Raw genomic sequence first — 18,024 nt, 5'->3', positions numbered from 1 at the left:
GTAGCACATACCACGCTCACAGCCACAAGCCTCAATGATTTCTAAGAACCGGGCTGCTGGCAGAATCTCTTGGAGCTGAGATAAATCCCCCTCCAATATGGCTTCTTCTGCTTCTCCTTTGCTTCAGAGGTATTGCTATTCTTTCTGCATCCAGTTCATTTCCTTTTCCCATAGGAGTGGTGCTTTGTTTCCTTACAATCAAAGCATCAGATGACTTCTTCATCTAGTGCTGTCAATGGAGCAAACCGATGCACGAGCCAGATACTTTCACCTCATGCTGTCAAGTCTAGCTACACCACACAGTTTGCTGTCGACATACTCAAGCTAACTCTGAGCCCAGCCAGCCTATCCATGCAAAATGGTGCTGTTCTGTCACCCCCAAACCCATGTGACTACTTAAGCCTGGGCAAAATCCATCAGCCTTGCTATTCAGCATGGGTATCGCTTACATTTCCAAAACGAGCGCTACCTCTGCTGTTAGCACCACGCACTGCTCCGCAGCAAAGGTAATGCCACACTTGCTCTACGGCGCATGTCACAGCAGACAACTTTATTTACTGCCTTACTCTTCTAGGAGAGACAATTAGACAAAAGGTAGGATCCTTGAAGGCAGAGCCGAGGTTCCCCATGAATACTCATTCATCAACAGCTCCTGCCAGCTGTGCCCTATGTCAAAAAGCAGATTTCTAAGCCTTGGGAACTTGAACACTGATGGCTGAGAAAATGCTCTTCCATTAGTCATAACTCACAGTGCAAACAGCCTCTAGTAAACACAGATGCACTGGGGACAGGGATTAACCTAGAGATGAGGACACTGTAATGAGTTGTTCTGTATTTGCCCTCTTTAAATCTGGCTCTTGTCAGAGGAGTAAAACAGACCTCATCTTTAGCAGCAGGGTATTCAAAGGAGCGTTGCTAAAAAATCAAGGTTAACACTACTTATTGAGAGACAAAATTCATAGTTAGAGGGTCACTGCAAATTTGCTGGAACATCATTATTAGTCCTTTGCATATTGAATATGACTGTCATGGTATCAGGAATGGAAAGAACGAACGTAGGGGATGACAGCAGGAAAGGGTAAAAACTTCTAAAACCACCCCGATCCTACAGGAATACACCACCTTTCATGTGAAACTAGGACAGACACATGGCCAAATCCTAGCGAGACAGTCCCTACTGAGACCTAAAGCACAAGCACTGCTACAGAAAGTGCCACCACCAGCTTCTTTTAACTTCTCGGTAGCTCTCTTCCATGCTGAAGAGCATTTTCTACTGTCACTGCTGCGGCTCCATCCAGACAGCGTCCTGCCTGCACGCAACGTGGAAGGAGCACTCCGGTATTTTGAACTGCAGACATGAAATAGAGGCAGCGATCACCTGCTCTATTGGGCCACGCTTAAAAGAAAGCCCACAGCAGTGATAAGCCTTTAAAGAGCTGAAGGAAGGAAGAGAAGGCTGCACAGGCAGTCGATTCTCTCAAGAGGACAGAAGTTGGTGTCCTCTTTACAGTAGTTTAGCTGAACCAAGGGAAACCTGTGCACTGACACTATATTCAGCCAGGCACGATTAGGTTTTTATTTAAATCTGCTGTTAGGCAACGCTCATGGGAACACACTTTAGCTTTTGCTAAATGAGCTCAGCTGAAATTAGACCACTTATGTGACATTTTACACTCGGTTATCAGTTTACTGAAAAGTACCAACACCACAGCGTAAGTCTTCTCTCTCTTCACAGGGTTTCTGAGCTCCTGTCAGGCATACCAGATTCATTTACGGGGAAATTAACAGGGACATCACTAAAAAAAAAAAATATTCTATTACAAGCATTTTGGTGGATGTTCAACCAGCAGAGGACATTTCGGAATATTGTTTTGGATAACTGCAGAGGTTCTTGGGAACTTATTTGCATAAGCATCTAGGCTAAAGAGATCACACTCCAAATGAAGCTACAAGCTATACGGACTTCTAACACTAGATAAGCAATTAGGGTCACTCTATGTTTGTGCAAATTGCACTTAAGTGCCTCAGATCTCTGCAATTCTATGCATGTGTTCTATTCAGCTGAAACGGGGGACACAAAACATTTCATAATACTGCGTTCCTCTGCACAATCTGTTCTCCTTCCCCCTCTAAAAGGTCAGGCCACAGCTATTAAAGGAGGTCCTTATGGATAAGTGGTCATTATTCCATTCAAATCAGTACAGTAAAATGTTCCACCAAGGATGATTTAGCTGCCTTGCTCTGCTTGTGAGCTGAGGTGTGAGAGGGACGCAGCACCCTCCTGTGATGTACTCAACTGGAGCTCACAAGCCCTCCTGTTCAGCTGGGGCTTTGTCCAGGAGCATGATGTATCCAGGTCACTTGATTGCCATCAGAGGAACAAAGAAAATTTGTGTAACGTGGGAACGAGATGGTGAAGCCCATCATTGTTTTTGAAGACAGAGAGCCACAGAAAACCTCAAGTTTCAGATACTTGCCTCAACCTTGATGGCACAGCGCCCAATTGCTCGGACAGCCTTGCGCACAAAGTCCACATCCACCTCAGTAGCGTATTCCTTGAGCTCTGCCAGGACCTGGAGAGAAAGCGCACCAACGTGAGTCCCTGGGGTCACTCAGAGAGAACATCCCACTCTGACAAGTGATGCTACTTGAATACCAGAACACGAGCAGGATGTATTCTGCCACAGCCAGCCACACACATTCAAAGCTAACACAGTCAAACTCCGCAATCAATCTCTATCTCTGAAACCCACTGGCTTGGATTAGACAGCAAGACTTAGTTTAGGCTGGCCAAAGCCAAAAGATGGCCTGATCTAGATTATTTTCAAATTCCCCTGAACAAAAGCTGGGGGCAAAATCAGCCTTGCCAAACTTAAATGTTGTTACTCCTTTTTACACTGAAAATACAGTGAAGTAGGGGTCACATCCACACACACAGATTTTACGTATCGTTTATTGTACTTATCGTTCTACATTCACTGTACGCAAAGCTCTCAGCAACAACCATTTTTGACCTCTCCTTTTCTGTGCTGAGATGAACCTCTGGATCCCTACTGGATCCAAAAGGAGGATGCAGAGGTGATCCGAGAACACCCTGGAACACCTATACAGAGATTAATAACAATGTGAAAATATTTCCCCTCTTAAGAATAAGATTTATTATTTTGTCTGAGTTTTTTTGCTAATGGAAACTTAACAAGGGCTTAAACCAGAACCTACTGGGATCTTACAGACCACTAACTAAAAAGCTACTTTTTCTTAAACAAATCACTTAGCTTAGAAAAAATGATTTTAAAATAAAGACCCTACACAATTTATATTCCCTCAAAGTCTCATTTGTTTCAGTTTCTCATGACATCAGGGATTTCATTGTGATGTCACAAATAGATTGCAAGGGAGAGGTGAACAGCACAAAGCGAGACAGTTGTTTGAAAAAACTCTAGTCGATGCCAATTGCTCAGAACAATGGCAAGATAAAGAGGCCTTGAAGGGCCAGACTGCAGACAAATAAATCTGCAAGGAGCAGACAGGACACCTGTGTTTTGAAGTTTTATTATTTCCTTGGATGATCTATGTTGCACAGTACTTAGAGCACCCTGATTTAGTAGCTTTTCAAATACTGCCCGAGTCCGAGTGCCTCAGATTCAACTAGTCTGCTGCCTTGGTCCAGAACAGGCATGGAGATGAAGAGTCTCGACAAGCCGCACAGGGAGGATGTGGGAAGAAGCCTGCTCTCCTTGGGTCTCATTTCAGGACGTATTTCTGATGAAGCCTGGGTTGTTTTTAGGAATGCCTCTTTAGAACCGGGAAGAGATTCATTCATTAGTCTGCAGGTCCCAGTTCCAGACTCTGCCCTCCAGACACCAGTGCCTTTCATCCTAACAACCTGCATTATCTAAACATTATGCATTAAAATTGGTATGGAGCCTACCAAGAGTAAATAGAAAATGCTGAATACATTCTCACGGAAACTGATTTTTAAAATGTCTTCCAGGTCCCCAGCACAAAAGCGGCATGAATTACCTTGCTCTGTTCCAAAAAAGCATCAGAGGAGAGAGCTGAAGAGAGCTGCTTAAAAATGTCACATTAAATGAAACTGCTTTGTGACAATTAGGATAGGACAATAATAGCACTAACCAGAGGCATTAATCATTCTGCATTAGTGTTAGGTTTTGTGGCCAGGGTGGCACTTGAGAACACTTCCTTTAAGAACGGAATTTGGATTAAAACTACATCAGATCCCAGGAGAATTTACACTGTAAAGCAGTCTCAATTCAGTTTAGCTTTAGCTTTGTGCTGTTTCCATTCTGGAAACAAGATAAGCAAAATAAAGGTTATTTTAGCTCTGAAGAGTGCCTGCGCAAGCATTTAACAATTTAACTAATACACTTGAAATTCACACTTTGGTAATGTTTGGCCTTTCTGAATGCCTCCATTACAGGCACACCTCTCTCACTTGAAACATGCCTCTCATTCCAACCTCAGCACTAGCAGTGACTCATTTGACAGGAGACATCAGCTCTCCTCCTGGAATTGTAATCTGTAAACCAAGATCTACCTAGCGGTCATGATGCAAGACATACCATGCTATTAACATTTAAATTATGGAGAAAACTCCAACACCTCCAATTAAGTAGAGCACTATACCAGGGACAGTGATGCCTAAACGCCAGGACACCACTAGCACTAGTTGCATATATCCTCACGCAAGGACCATGAGAGGGTTTTCTATCCCCAAAACACATGCAGAACACATCAGAAGTTCCTCAGCTGACCTGGGCAATGTTTGCTTGAGAAGCCAGGCGGATCATGATGTCCAGTTTCTCCAGTTTGACATAGATAGGGTCGTTGTACTTCACAAAGAACACCTTGATTTCCTGCTTCAGGATTTCAGGCCTGGAGGGAACATAATGTTGTTTCACTCAAGACTGGTAAAAACAATGGGCTCTATCCTAAGCAAAGGTATCATTTGTTTAGAAATCTACCCAAACATTCGCTGAGAAACAGAATGGTGTCATTTTGTGTCCAGAATTCAAGTCTCTCTAACTATGCCTACATCTCTACCTCCTCCATTTGAACTGCTGAGGCAACCACTGCAGACAGTCAGTGGATGTCAGTGTTTTCAGTGAAAGAATAACACCCTCATCTCAATGCAAAACCCACCTACAAACTCATTTTCTGCTTTCACTTGCAAGATGTCAGTGCACAGTAACTCTGCCCTGAATACAATCACAAAGTGCTATCCAACCTATCCCACCTTTCCAGCAAGGAACAACAGTATTTAAACATGCACGTGGGAGTAAACTGGTGAAAAAACCAACCCACTGTACATCACTGTGTCACCAGCCTGGTGGTTCTATGCTGAAGAGAATAGCATAGGCACATCGAGTTTCTACAGGTCACTATGAACTGTACAGTTACACCCTCCTCCTTATTTGCAATCTGATTTATAGTCTAATGAGAGCACAGTTCTTACTGCTTTTAAAAAGACGGTGAAGAAAAAGACAGGTAAAGAGATACTGTATGATACTGGTATCACAAGTATGCCGTAAAGAAAATTAATTCAGGCTACCAGAGTCATGAGACTGTTTAATCCGTCCCTCGAGGGATCTGAACCTGGATTAAATGAAGTTCTGTGCATGTGGAAACACCTGAAGGTCTGAGATAACCAGATGCCCTTCGACAAACCAGGAATAACACCCCCCTGAGGCTTTACCTTTTCTGCACAATCAAATTGATGTTCCTCAGGGCAACATACTGAACTTCGGGCTCTCCAGACAGCAGGGTCACCAGTGGAGGGGCAAGTTTCTTCAGCAGCATGTTGTAATAGTCAGAGTCCTTGGGAAGAAGTTCCAAGAACTTCATCAAGACCTTCACTGCTGACAGCACCACCGCCGAGTTGGCGTGAGACAGCCGAGGGGTCACCCGTTCACAAATACTGGAGATAGAGGACCAAGAAAGGGTTCACATTTATTTCATAATGACAAATATTTCAGATCTTACCCAGATTTAGGAAATTTAGCTGAAAACAGCTTCCTCAGACACTTCTTTGATTTGGTTTTGTTCACAAAGAACAGGCAAAGTCCTGCTTTCCTGAACACAGCAGGAAGCAAACAAGAACGACTTCTCTCACAGCTTCAAGTTTCTCTCCTGCCACAGTTTGCTCAGGAACTCTTCCAGCTCTCAGCCTTACGGTCCCAACGCATGCTCAGTTATTAGCTTTTTCTGCTTTTGCCTGGTGGTATTCTCTATTTCTGTGATCTCGTCTGTCACTTACAAACACAACTTTAACAAAACTGCTATCAGAAAAACACTTTAGCCCCCATATAATCCTTCGGAGGTGATACACGCTTCCGGCTTGCTTGGGAGGTTTGCTGCCATTTCAACCATTTGTTTCTGCAAAAAAAGCTTTCTGCTACTCTGAAGATATAGGGAAAGAGTGACCTAAATACCCTCCCAAGTCTCAGCTTCATCACTTGCCTCAGTGGATCCTATAATCAACAGCACCCTAAACAACCCATCCCAAGCAGAAAGGAAGTTTGGGTTCATATGGTCTTTCTTACAGCATCTGTCAAGTTTCTTCCCACCCCCTCCTGCATATTGCTAACCCAGAACAATCTTACTCCCATCTGTGCCTCAAAGTTTCTTTTCCTGAAAGATTTGCTTTCAGCTGCCCTGGAAGGGAAGCAGCATGGCTAAGTGAAGAGCAGAGGAGTCTGTAAGTCAAAGCTGGGGGCAGTCCCCTGCTGCCACTGCCCAAGGTCACCTGGCATGCCAAAGCTGCTTCATCCCTCCGTGCCTCGGTTTCTCCATGCACAGGGGTAATGATGCCGGCCTTGCTGGGAAGGAGACCACCACATAAAACTAGGTGCTGTCATTCTCCTACCTGAAATAAGGCAGGCTCCGAGAGTTAAACTCCATACAAAGGAGTAAAAGTAGTTACTGCCCATCCAGTTTTATACACCACTCTTCAGAGCAATTACGGATGAGGAACCAGGACATGTTCACAGTTGTTCAAACTGGAGGTCCCTTTCTGACAAAGCTAGGATAATACTGGCCTGACACCCTGGAGATCTCTGCAGGTTTCTAGCACTCATTAATAGCTGTTTCTGGCACAGAAACAGAGCACAAGGGGGAATGAGGTGGATAAAAAAGAAAATAAATCAGCAAGACTACTGGCAGGCTTTTTTAAAAAAAAGTGGATTATCTGTTGTGCCTCAAAAACCAGTCAAATGAAGAAACCCATCAAATTCGAAAAGGCCTGCCCAGGATTTTGCACGTGGGCTTGTGCCCCTTCCATCCCCACATCATCTACATGAAATATATCAAGTCTGAGAATTCCCCTGTTCCAAGTAATTTTCCTTGCTGGTTCTTTGTTCTCTTGGGTACAGAATCTGACTTTTTGGGATTCTGGACACAGATGAGGAGAAGGCTTGAAGTGCATGAATTAACACCCCACTACCTAAACCCTAAGGTCTTTGTATTTAGGTTTAGTCATTGCAGCTAAAGGTAAAAGCACAAGGGTGAATTTGGAGCGATAAGAAAAATCATTTCTTACCTTTATCTTCAGTTCTATCATATCACAGACTAGTTTTCACTTGGAAAAAGTATTCTGATCTCAGACCTGCAGTACTTTGGAAAGCCTCAAACCCATAAGGGCTTCTTGGCTCTCAAAGTAGCAAAACCAGATTTGAAAGCACTGCTTTAAAACAGAAAATCCTCCAAACGATGCTTCCAGATGGGTCAACCATTGTTATAGGTTTTGTCTTGGGTTGATCCCTTCTCAGCAGTGCCAGTTCCTCTAAGAACTAGCCTTTTAAATGAAAAAAAGTAAAAAAGCAGCTAACGATAAACAGAGAAAGTGGTTCTGCAAAGGGAAGGGGCAGGTTTCCAGCATCAGCCCAAACCACCCAAAGTTGCCTCCCTTTCAAACCTCTTTTACTTCACGTCTTATTTGTGCTGTTACAGACCTGAACAGAGACCCCTGTTATTACAAGCCCTTTTCAGAGCTGCAACACTGCCAGAAGCCTGCAAGTGCCCTGCTACTGAATAACCTTAAATGGCCTGTGCGAAGAGCAGGAACAAGCGTACCTCTGAGCTTCGCGATCATCCTTGGGGTTGTAGTTGGACAGACAGTCCAGGATGAAGATCTGGCCCCACTCTGTGCACTCATTTAAAGCTGTCAGCAGCTTGTTAATGTTCTGAGGGTTCAAATCCAGCAGATTGCTGTTGGGATGCGATTCACTGATTTCCGACAAGGCAGCCACAGCGTTCGCTACCACCTGGGAGAAGAGACAAGAAGTTGCGGTCTTTGCTAGCATGCCACCAGTGGCTTGGCAGGGATTAACTCAGGCTTAGCATAGGTTACACACGGGAAACAAACACGGAGATCCTGGTGCGTGCTATCAGCTGCTCAGCAGCAGCCGCCGTGTCAGTCATCCGAACCTTCAGGGACCCAGTACAACCTCACAAACAACCTGGAGAGCCCAAAGCTTGACTGTAACCTTGCTCTTTGCCAAAATTTGAAGAGTCTCTTGGGGAGGAAGTGAAGGAATAGCAGCACAGCAGGAGAGGGCTGCTGACACACACAGGAAACATGAAAAGCCAGCACAGGTGCAAAGAGCATTTTGCTAGAGAAATTACAACTTGAAAGTATTTTTGTTGAAGATAAACAAAAGTTAAAGTTGCCTCTGGACAGAACGGGGACCTGGGACCAGGACCTCACAGGAGACTTTACTCTGGAGGGAGCTAGAGATGGCACCAGAGAGCGTCCACGTGGAACAAGAACATCTCACCTTCCTGCAGGCTCCAGACCCGCCCTGGCTTGCTTCAAGTAAGCATCATCTCCCCCCACTTCCAGGAGGTGCTCAACTGATATAGTCAAGGTCTCAAAACCTCTAATTGCCCTACCCATTCAGGAATGGATGCCTCTTGCCTAATTTCCCGTTGGCAGTCCTGTGGCACACTGCTTAACGCGATCCGAGAAACGAGAAGAACCGTCTCCTCGGGAAGAGGAGATATCAGGTGCCAGGAAGCCTTCAGCTCTGTAGCAATTCTGTCAGGTCACCCAGTTTGAAAGCAAACACATAATTTCCCTAAAATGGACAACTCCTACGAAATTTTTAATAACACGTATTTCAATCCCAAATAGTCTCCATAGCATCCATTTGTCTGCTTTCCAGCGTCCCCTTAAAGCAAGCACTCCAGCACAACTCATCACCGAAAATATTCTTGCTACATTTAAGACTATATAAGGTCTTCTCTTTTCTAAGCATGGATGAAAGGAAGCAGAGAGGAGGTCCAGGGTCCAGCTTGACAAGAGCGAGAAGTGGGAGTGCAACACAAATTTCTAGTTCTTAGTTCCATACTCAAGTTCAACAGTTATTCTAACAGATGCCATGTGAAGATCTTTAAAATAGAAGAGTTGCAGAATATATAGACAAAAATAGAAAATTTGCAGACGAGACAAAAGTCTTATTTTTTTTTTAACTAACTAGAAAAGGGATTTAAGCCTGAGTTTAACACACAAAACCGATATACCCTATGAAAAGGCATTTTCAGGATATTTTACAATGTATATCATGTCCAGCCCAACTCACAATTCATCCCTGCTAAAACAAAGATTTATAGCATTATTTTCTATGGGATTAAGGCAAAGAAACATCTTATCTAAAATTGTCTGATTCTTTGGATGACTAAAGATGCTTTTGATGCAGTATACTGAAAACAAGAACAGCGTGACCAGAAAATTCTCTGCATTGCTCCCATCACTGCTTGTCATTAAACCAATATATTCCAAAGTCATTGCGCAAGCACAGTAATGTTGATTGTTTTGCATTTCACACCTAGAGGTCAGAGATAGGATTTTGATCCAAGATTTTATGAATTTCATTAGTTGAATGAGCCTTCTGTCACCAAAATCATTAGCAATCAGAACTGCTGTCTTCTTGTACTGTTTTAATGAGTAACTTATTAAGATATGCTGCTTATTCTTCCCATTATTTAATTTGCCTAATTCCTGAATGGTTAATGTGACACAGCATAAAACTGAAGTAAAATACTGTCCTAATTTCATTATATTTTGGAAGTTCACAAGTGAAGACAAATCATAAAAGCAACTGAAAAGTTCAAAACCATTATGAATAAGGACTTATAAAATGAAATGAGGACTTTGGAAAAAAAAATTAAAGTAAAAAAATGACAGAAAGGTACCTGTCAGTTGTGCTAAGGAATAGGGCCGAGCTTTGGCAAGTGCACTCCCACTGCCAGGCGCTACCTTAGTGGTAGTAATTGGGCCATGTGGATATCCTAAACCCTGGGGCAAGTACAAGTCAAAGCAGCTGCGCTTAAGTTTCTTTCCTTGCAGAGTAAGCGAAGCCTATCACTTTGAGCTTGCCACAGGCAAAGGAGGCACCGAAACGCTGTTACCACGGGCTGCCTGATACACAGCAGCTCCAGCCCAGAGACCCTGCTGCGATCCAGATCTTGCTTTCACAATCTTTTTGTGCTCTTTCCAGGAACCAGCATGGCAGCATAAACGCAAGTGTCCAAAGCAAAGCTGAGGATGGGACACTACATGGCAACCCACTAGAGGTCAGGTTTCCATTAAAAGCATCCACGAGAAAGTGTCGGATAGCAAGATGCGGTTAGGAGTATGGGCTGGGGTCTCCCCGGGTGTTACGAAAAAAGGACTGGAAGGGGCTGTGAAACATTTGGTGGCAGCTCAGTTCTGGGGGACGGGCTGGGATATACAATCTCATAGTCCCCAGTTACAGCTGGTCCTCACCTTCTACCTTAGCAGAACAGCGCTGTTGTCAACTTGGTGACAAGAAGATAAATGAAGCAAAAGGGGATAAGGGAAGGGATGGGGAATATCTTCAAACTTTAAGCAACATTTATTAAAAAAAAAAAAAAGTACTTGCTGGCGATTCACACTGAACATATTGATATGTTATGGTATGCCAACAAAAATAATTAGCATCTTCAAGGCTTTTTACACAGCCGCAGCACAGTTGAAATGAAAACAGATTTCAGGAACCAGTCCAACATAAACACTGGTTCAAGTATGCACGTTCACCTCTCTTCATTGGCGCTGCCATTGGCTTCATTACGAGACAGGAACATAGAGCAATACAAGCCGGCACTGCATGGTTTCATTCCAGTACACAACGACTCCTACTCTGCTGACAGCTCTCACTAAGTGATGGCTCAGGCAACACGTAAACAAAGATTGACACGTTGTCCACAGTTTGGGATACTAACAGTTATCACTCAGGTATGAGAAAAAAGTCCATTAAGAACCAGTCAACACCAATTCATGTATTGCATCACCTGGTAACCTAGTATATACTTTGGCAGTCACACAAGTGTCATTGGAAATACTTAGAAAGATGTTTTGGCCAAAGAATATCTACAACATCAAAGCTGAACCTTAAGTCTTCAACTCGGTTGATACTTCTTCCTTAACAGAACAACACAAAATAGTGAAGTCCAACTGCACTGAACAGCAAGTACAAGGTACAAAGTGATAAAATAACTTACAGAACAGGTTGGTTTTTTTACCTTGAAAAATAAATAGCAATGATGATGTACTTGCTGGGGGTATATTAAAAGTAAAGCTAAAGCTTTACCAGTGGTAGAGCACAAAGTCCTCCATGGAATTGCAGAAGTTTCACAGCCAATGCCATACCTTGGCTGAAGAAAAAAAGCCATAAGCTTCTTTAGCAAAGTATTCTCTGCTTTTCAAAACATGCAACAAGTTCATTGTGATGAGAAACCAACCAGGAGTTGGATAAATTATTTCACAGATTGGAAGGAGGAGACTAAAAGGACAAGAAACTAACCTCCAGTATAGTCTTTAGTTCTGAAAAATAGTGAAAAAAACCCCCGAGGTCAACCCTCTAGCCAAAGATATGTGAGCCCAAACAATTACTGAACAGGAAAAGCTTTTAAAAGCTTAAACTTATAAGTTAACTCCATGGCAAAATGCCTCACTTGACTCACAATTAAGAATATGGTCTTTAAGCTAACAGCTACCAACCAGTGAGAATCAGCCTAAAAAAAAATAATTAGGAAGTACAAATGCAGAGCAGATTGAAGATTTAATAATAATACTAGGTCCCTGACTTACTGATTTAGATCAGTTCACCCTGAGTACAGTTCAACGTTATTCAAATGCAGTCACAGCAACATCCCATCAGAGCATAGTTGAGCCAAATGACAATAAGCCTGCTTTTTGGCTGGAATTTCCCAACAAATTTAGACTCTCAAAGAAGTGTCATTGGGATGAGGATAACTAAATCTCACAGGCTCTTATTAAAAAAAAAAAAAAAAAAAAAAAGAAAAACAAGCCTGCACTTAAAACTACATTACAGATTTAACAAGAACCCAACATTTTTAAACCCACCTACAGACAAACGCCCTCTGCAGCCAGAGAGACCAGATCCGACCTCGCAGAGAGCTGCAGAGGTAGGAACACTGATTTGCCAGTTATTCCTTCTGGCAGCTCAAACCTTTAGCTCAGAGCAAATGGTATAAAACACATCAACAAGGAGGAAAGGGGGTGGGTGAAAACCTGAGTGTCTGCCTATCAACCCACACGGAAGAGCTTTGCAGGGGGTGGGGGGACAGGAGGGAAACTAGGCAGATCTAGAACACCAAACAGTCAAAGCAATCAGATTATTTTGCTAGCATCCCAGGCTAATTGGAAATTAAACCAAGTGTGTAATGGAGTTAATGAAATACAACGTTCTGCTGCTTAAAACAGGAACCTCTGGCTTACCATCCCATTAAAATGAGGAGAAAATGAAGAAAAGGAGGAAAAATTAAGGGGCTCTGACAAGATGCTGAGGAAAGGCAGCCTTCCCCACATAGCTGGAGGCTCCTACCCTCAAGAGAGCCAGGCACCACGTGATGTTTTCGAGAACAGAGAGGTGCTGACATTTTCAAAGAGCACGCTGAGCTTGCATGTTACATCCATGTCATTAAGCACAGACTCCCAGATGGGATATTGGGGGCATCCGCATGGATGCCGGTTTCACAGGGCCACTAGTTTTCATGGCCACAGACGATGCTGTGTGCCTGAAAGGTCCCTAACAAGTACCAACACAGATAAGCTCGCTCTCCTGAGTACAGTACCCCTACTTCTGCTCACGTTAATTATATCTTTCATCTACAAGCCCCCCTTTACTTTGCTTCCCTAGAAATGGTCTATGAACTATTAAAACGGCCCAAGGAGGCAAGTCAGAGAACCTATATGAACCTCTCATACCATTAATGCATGTAACGTGTATGGCTTTAAATTAAAACCCTGGGAGACAAAGACATCCCCAGCCTATGAATAGTCTTAGAAAGTAACAGCTCACCTGTTCAGCCTTAATTGTCACAGATTTCCAGGGCTCTGGGTAAGTCATTCATCTTCCACTAATTCCATTGCAGGAGGTTGTACTTTAGTGCCTAAAAGTCTGGAACTGCACTGCTGGATACGTGATCAGTTCCTGACCGTGTCCCAAAAATTGCCTGGGTGGGGAAGACCTCCTGCTTGCTTTTTGCAAGTGGGATGAATTTTTCTGGAGGTGGCAATGGAAGGGAAGCCAAAGTGTTATGCCTCCCACAGCGTGCTTGCCCTAACTGGTTTTTGCACTTCCCTGCTCTTAATATGCACTGCAGAAAAATGCTGCTTTGTGGCAGACTAAAACACCACTCCTGCTCTCACGTCCTTGCAAAATCAGAATGTGTTATTGTGAGACAGGAAACCATGCTTTCCCCAACTGTTGAACCTCGTGTGGTAGGTGGGCAAGAAGCCATTCAGGGATGGCTCCAACACAAAGGGTTTCTCCTTGGCCCAGCTGAGCCCCCCAGTGCAGGAAACTAAGCTCTGTAGGCAATCACCGAGGGTCTACAACCCCCTATGCTTCTTCCAGAACACACCGTGGTCTGATCCCAGCCTGGATCAGGCACCTATCATACACCAGGAAGGTTTCTTTTGCAGGTTTTTTTGCAAGGCCCTTTGCAATTTTCCTTGTAGAGGTTCTCACTGGCACCATCCAGTGGCAAAGAGGGCTGTCTCTCATCCAAGCAGCTATTTAGAAGAGAGGCACCAGCTAAGCATCAACAAAAACCTTATGTACCCCTAAAACAGGGGGTGTGGAGTTACAAAACATCATAGCCACAGCGTTTTGTGACAAATGGTGCTTGTCAATAGCTAGAAGTGTCTGTTCCGATTGAAAATGTAACATCTAGACACATGTCAACAAAATTCCCCAGCACTCTGATTGATATTAGAGATCCTGGAATGATCTATCGGGCAAGACTAACGCTTTGGAAATTAGACGCATACTGGTGGCAGTAATTGGAAGGAGACAGGTCTCTGATGGATGAATTTGTCAATTAAGCTTTATAAATGAGGGGTCTGGGAGGACAGACTCTGCAGAGTCATGGAAATTCATTCATTATCATACAAACTCATTGCGTCTCTCTGCCAGAGTGCTAGTATTCAAAAGGCAGGGAAAAGTACGGCTTCTATGGAAAGTGCTCAAGACCAGCATCCCTCATCCACAAGCCTACCAAAACCAAACAAATGAAAAATCAGGTCCCACATGCAGGCCTGAAACTCCCTCAGACCTGTTTAGGATGACAACCTGGAGAAAAAAGTATCTACTCCGTAAGTCAGACTGCAGCCTTCCTCTGGAGAAGCAGCTGCAGGAGCTCAGCCCAAAGCCTGAATGGGGCTTCCACGGGCAGAGCAAGCAGAGTCAGAGTGGCTAACCAGAAGCCATGCCATCGATTACAGACAGCAGCTCTCCCTTCTCCCCCAGTTTAAATCTTTGCAGCCTGACTGCTGCAAGACAGACACACAAGCTGGCTTCTGAACTCCCCTGGTAATCTCCCATATTGCCTTTTTCAAGCATCCCACCACATACATTAACACAGACACTGTTTTATACAGTCTCCTCTGGAACCTCTACCTATTTAATTTCCAGCTTGCTACAGCTAGCTGTCTCCTTACTTTGCAAAAACTGTTGCTCTCCCTCCTGGGCAGCCACATGTAAACAGCAGGAATGCCCTATAAAGAGCCCCAAAGTGACGCCACCACTTTTCATTAGCCCCTAAGCAACGGTCTCATTCACTGTAACATACCCAACACGGGGTAAACAAATTCTGCCTACTGATGCCTACAAATGCCACCAGGTGTCTCCCAGAAGGAAATATTATCTCCACCTGCAGCACAAAGATTAAAAAAACCTCCAAACCACACACAGAACCAACACAGACACGGTTGGGGGACTTCAAGATCCAGCCTTCATTCTGCAACACCTAGGCTGAAAAGAAGAAGGACATTTTATGGCCAGTGAGGCAGCCAGGGTATCTTGGAGGCAGCCCCCAACATGCTGCAGAGGCACAGCCCACAGCTCCCAGCAATATTCAGCTCCATACTAGGGTGTGAATTTTCAAGTCCTTACAACGTTCATGAACAGAAATCACGAACTCATCCAGCAGCGGTGGTTCACTCCTTGTACTAGATAAAACATCAGCTGCAGAGGGGAAAAAACACAGCTGTGACAAGTCCAGGTTTCCCCATGAGGAATAAGTGCTTTCCTGTGCCTATGAAGAAGGCGATGTTCCACTCCCTGTTGTGTAAGAGAAGTCCCACATCCCAGGCTGCCTCCCACAAAGTCCTTTTGGGACTCAGAGGACCACCAACAGTTTCTCAGCAAGGGGCTCATTTCTCAGCTTTATTACACAAAGAAAGAAGGATAAAATTCCTGCAAAGTATGCAGTGGAGGACAGCCCAGGAGGCAAAAGCTGCTTCTGTTTCTAAACAGGCTCATTCCTCAGGACGTGGTCTCAGAAAGACATACTGCTTGCCAGGTAGTAGGAAAAAAACAAAATGAGGACCTTCTTCCTCCATAAGGTCATCCAGGAAGCCCAAACATAACACCCTGAAGTTCTGGCTGGCAGAGAGGGAACCTACATGGCTTGCAGTCACAGCAGGAGAGACAAGAAAGCACCGTGATTTATATCGATAGGTTTTTAGTCTAGTCTGTGAACTATAGAAACTCAATACTGCTAGAGGGAATTCCGATTAGATCAAGACGGACCTCGCCACCTCTAGTTGTCAGAGCTCAATAGATTCCCTTCTTAGGGCAGGTTATTAAATTCTAAAGGCAAAACCAAAACCCAGGGACAACAAAAGAGTTTAATTATATTCTACACATTTAGTGTATTTACTCATCAGCGTGTTATGTAATCTCAGTTTACTGCATCCTGATTCACAATAGTGTTTCTCTCAATAAATGGTGATGTGTAGATGGTATAAAACACGACATATTATTGGACAGCACATAAGTGCTATGTCTATACAGCCCACGAAAACACAGGAGCATAACGGCCACACCTGTGAAAGCTTTGATCCAGTGCATCGCAGTGACAACGCAGAATATAAGGAAGAAGAAATGCTGCAAGAAGGAATTAAAAACCCAACAGCACCTAGAAAAGAACTGGGAGAAGGTAACATCAACCTAACTTAATTTATGTGGATAACAGGCAAATTGACAAGAAAACTATTCCATGGGTTAGAAGTTACCCTACAACATCGAGGATTGAAAATATTTGGAGAGAAAGGTTGTTCCATTCAAATACTAAAAGACCAGTAAGGCTTAAGATGGATTTCCTCTTATGTTTTTCTGCTAATATTTACATTCCTGAAGAAAACCAAGAAGTGCAGTGATAAAAGCCAGGAGGGAACTAGTTACAGAATAAGGTGTCTTAATGATCCACAGCTTTGGTTCTGCTTTAAACTGCTGCCATCTCCTGGTCTTGCTCTGCATCACCAGGGCTCAGTGCTTGCTCCAACGACGAGCAGTCATTAGGTCCAATTCACAAATGTCAGAACAAGACAGTATCAGGAAAAGGAAAAAAAAAAGTTTGTCCAAGATTTCAGAGAGCCTCTGGCCATCCGTAGGTGTATAACAGACCTGCTTCTCTCACCCCACTGTTATCTGCTGCTGCTGCTGCTGGGTGTGAATGGTATTCTGCAGTAATCCGCCACCCCGTGTATGAGGAGTACACAAAAATCCCAGGATGGCATACTGAAACCGTATTTTGTTAGAACACCACGAGGATTATGGGAGGACATGCTTTCTGAGTTGCACTATACCAAAGTTACCACCAAGAAAGGCCCTTAGGAGTGAATAAGTCCAGCAGCACACTGACAGCCCAAAGGAGCCAAACCCGAGTTTTATTTTCATCCAGACCTGGCTCTGCTGAGCTTCATGCACGGAAATGTACAGCAAAAAAGGAGAAGGGTTTGCCTTAAGACAGCTCTGGGAAGAAATGAGGGTTCCCTTTATGGAGGGAAACTCTTCAGCAGGATCCCAAGTGACAAAGGGCACCACAAGCATGTTAGGCCCATCTGTAAAAAGAGATTAAAGGCTCCGTCCACAATCAAACTTCTGCAGTGCAACCACCCAGTAACTGAACCATGCCCTTGTACGCATTATTGGCCCATTGCCCGCACAAGGTAAGACATCTCAGATAACTGAGCTGAAATGTAGTAAGCCACCAACCCATCTGGTAACTTGCCATATATATTCATACCAACATATATGCCATTAGAAGTTTGAATTAACTAATCCAGGAGAAACTGCAAAGCTACCCCAGAGATTTTTCAGAAAAAGCTGGTGAACTACCAGGCTCGGCTGTCAGTCTTTTAATCACAACTACAGCCAGCTCCTCTGGAAGGGTGCAATCCTATACCTGTTCTAAAGATCACTGTATTACTGTATTTGAATGAAGACCAGATCCTGACCACAAAAAAAACCCCACAGATAAAGGGGGAAAGCACCTTGGCTGTGCACCTACGGCACCTCAACAGGACTTCAAAGCAATGCCCTGAACATCCCCAATCTCTGTTTCCATGATTCTACAATAATAAACTATTAGTCCAAAAATATGGAAAAAATAAAATTCAAAACATTTCTGACCAGGTCACCTCCACCTGAGTCAGACATCATTATGATGAGG

General features: G+C 43.8%; 1 protein-coding gene across 9 annotated transcripts in view; it reads right to left on the bottom strand.

Moving 5' to 3' along the window:
• Positions 1–18,024, bottom strand: part of AP2B1 (adaptor related protein complex 2 subunit beta 1) — an 86,449-nt gene that overhangs the window by 55,508 nt on the left and 12,917 nt on the right. For all 9 annotated transcript variants that reach the window (XR_014229938.1, XR_014229939.1, XM_082328226.1 and 6 more), the window contains 4 exons: positions 8,092–8,282; positions 5,717–5,938; positions 4,776–4,896; positions 2,478–2,573 (listed from right to left, as the gene is read on the bottom strand). Coding sequence is in view for 7 of the 9 variants with exons in the window: in XM_082328226.1 (XP_082184352.1) it covers positions 2,478–2,573; positions 4,776–4,896; positions 5,717–5,938; positions 8,092–8,282 (630 nt within the window). In the remaining 2 variants the exon portion in view is untranslated. The remainder of the gene's footprint in view (positions 1–2,477; positions 2,574–4,775; positions 4,897–5,716; positions 5,939–8,091; positions 8,283–18,024) is intronic.

The sequence above is a fragment of the Platalea leucorodia genome (genome assembly GCF_965183815.1).
Source record: "Platalea leucorodia genome assembly, chromosome: 16".
NCBI classification, from domain to species: domain Eukaryota; kingdom Metazoa; phylum Chordata; class Aves; order Pelecaniformes; family Threskiornithidae; genus Platalea; species Platalea leucorodia.
This window is presented reverse-complemented; position numbering and strand designations above follow the sequence as displayed.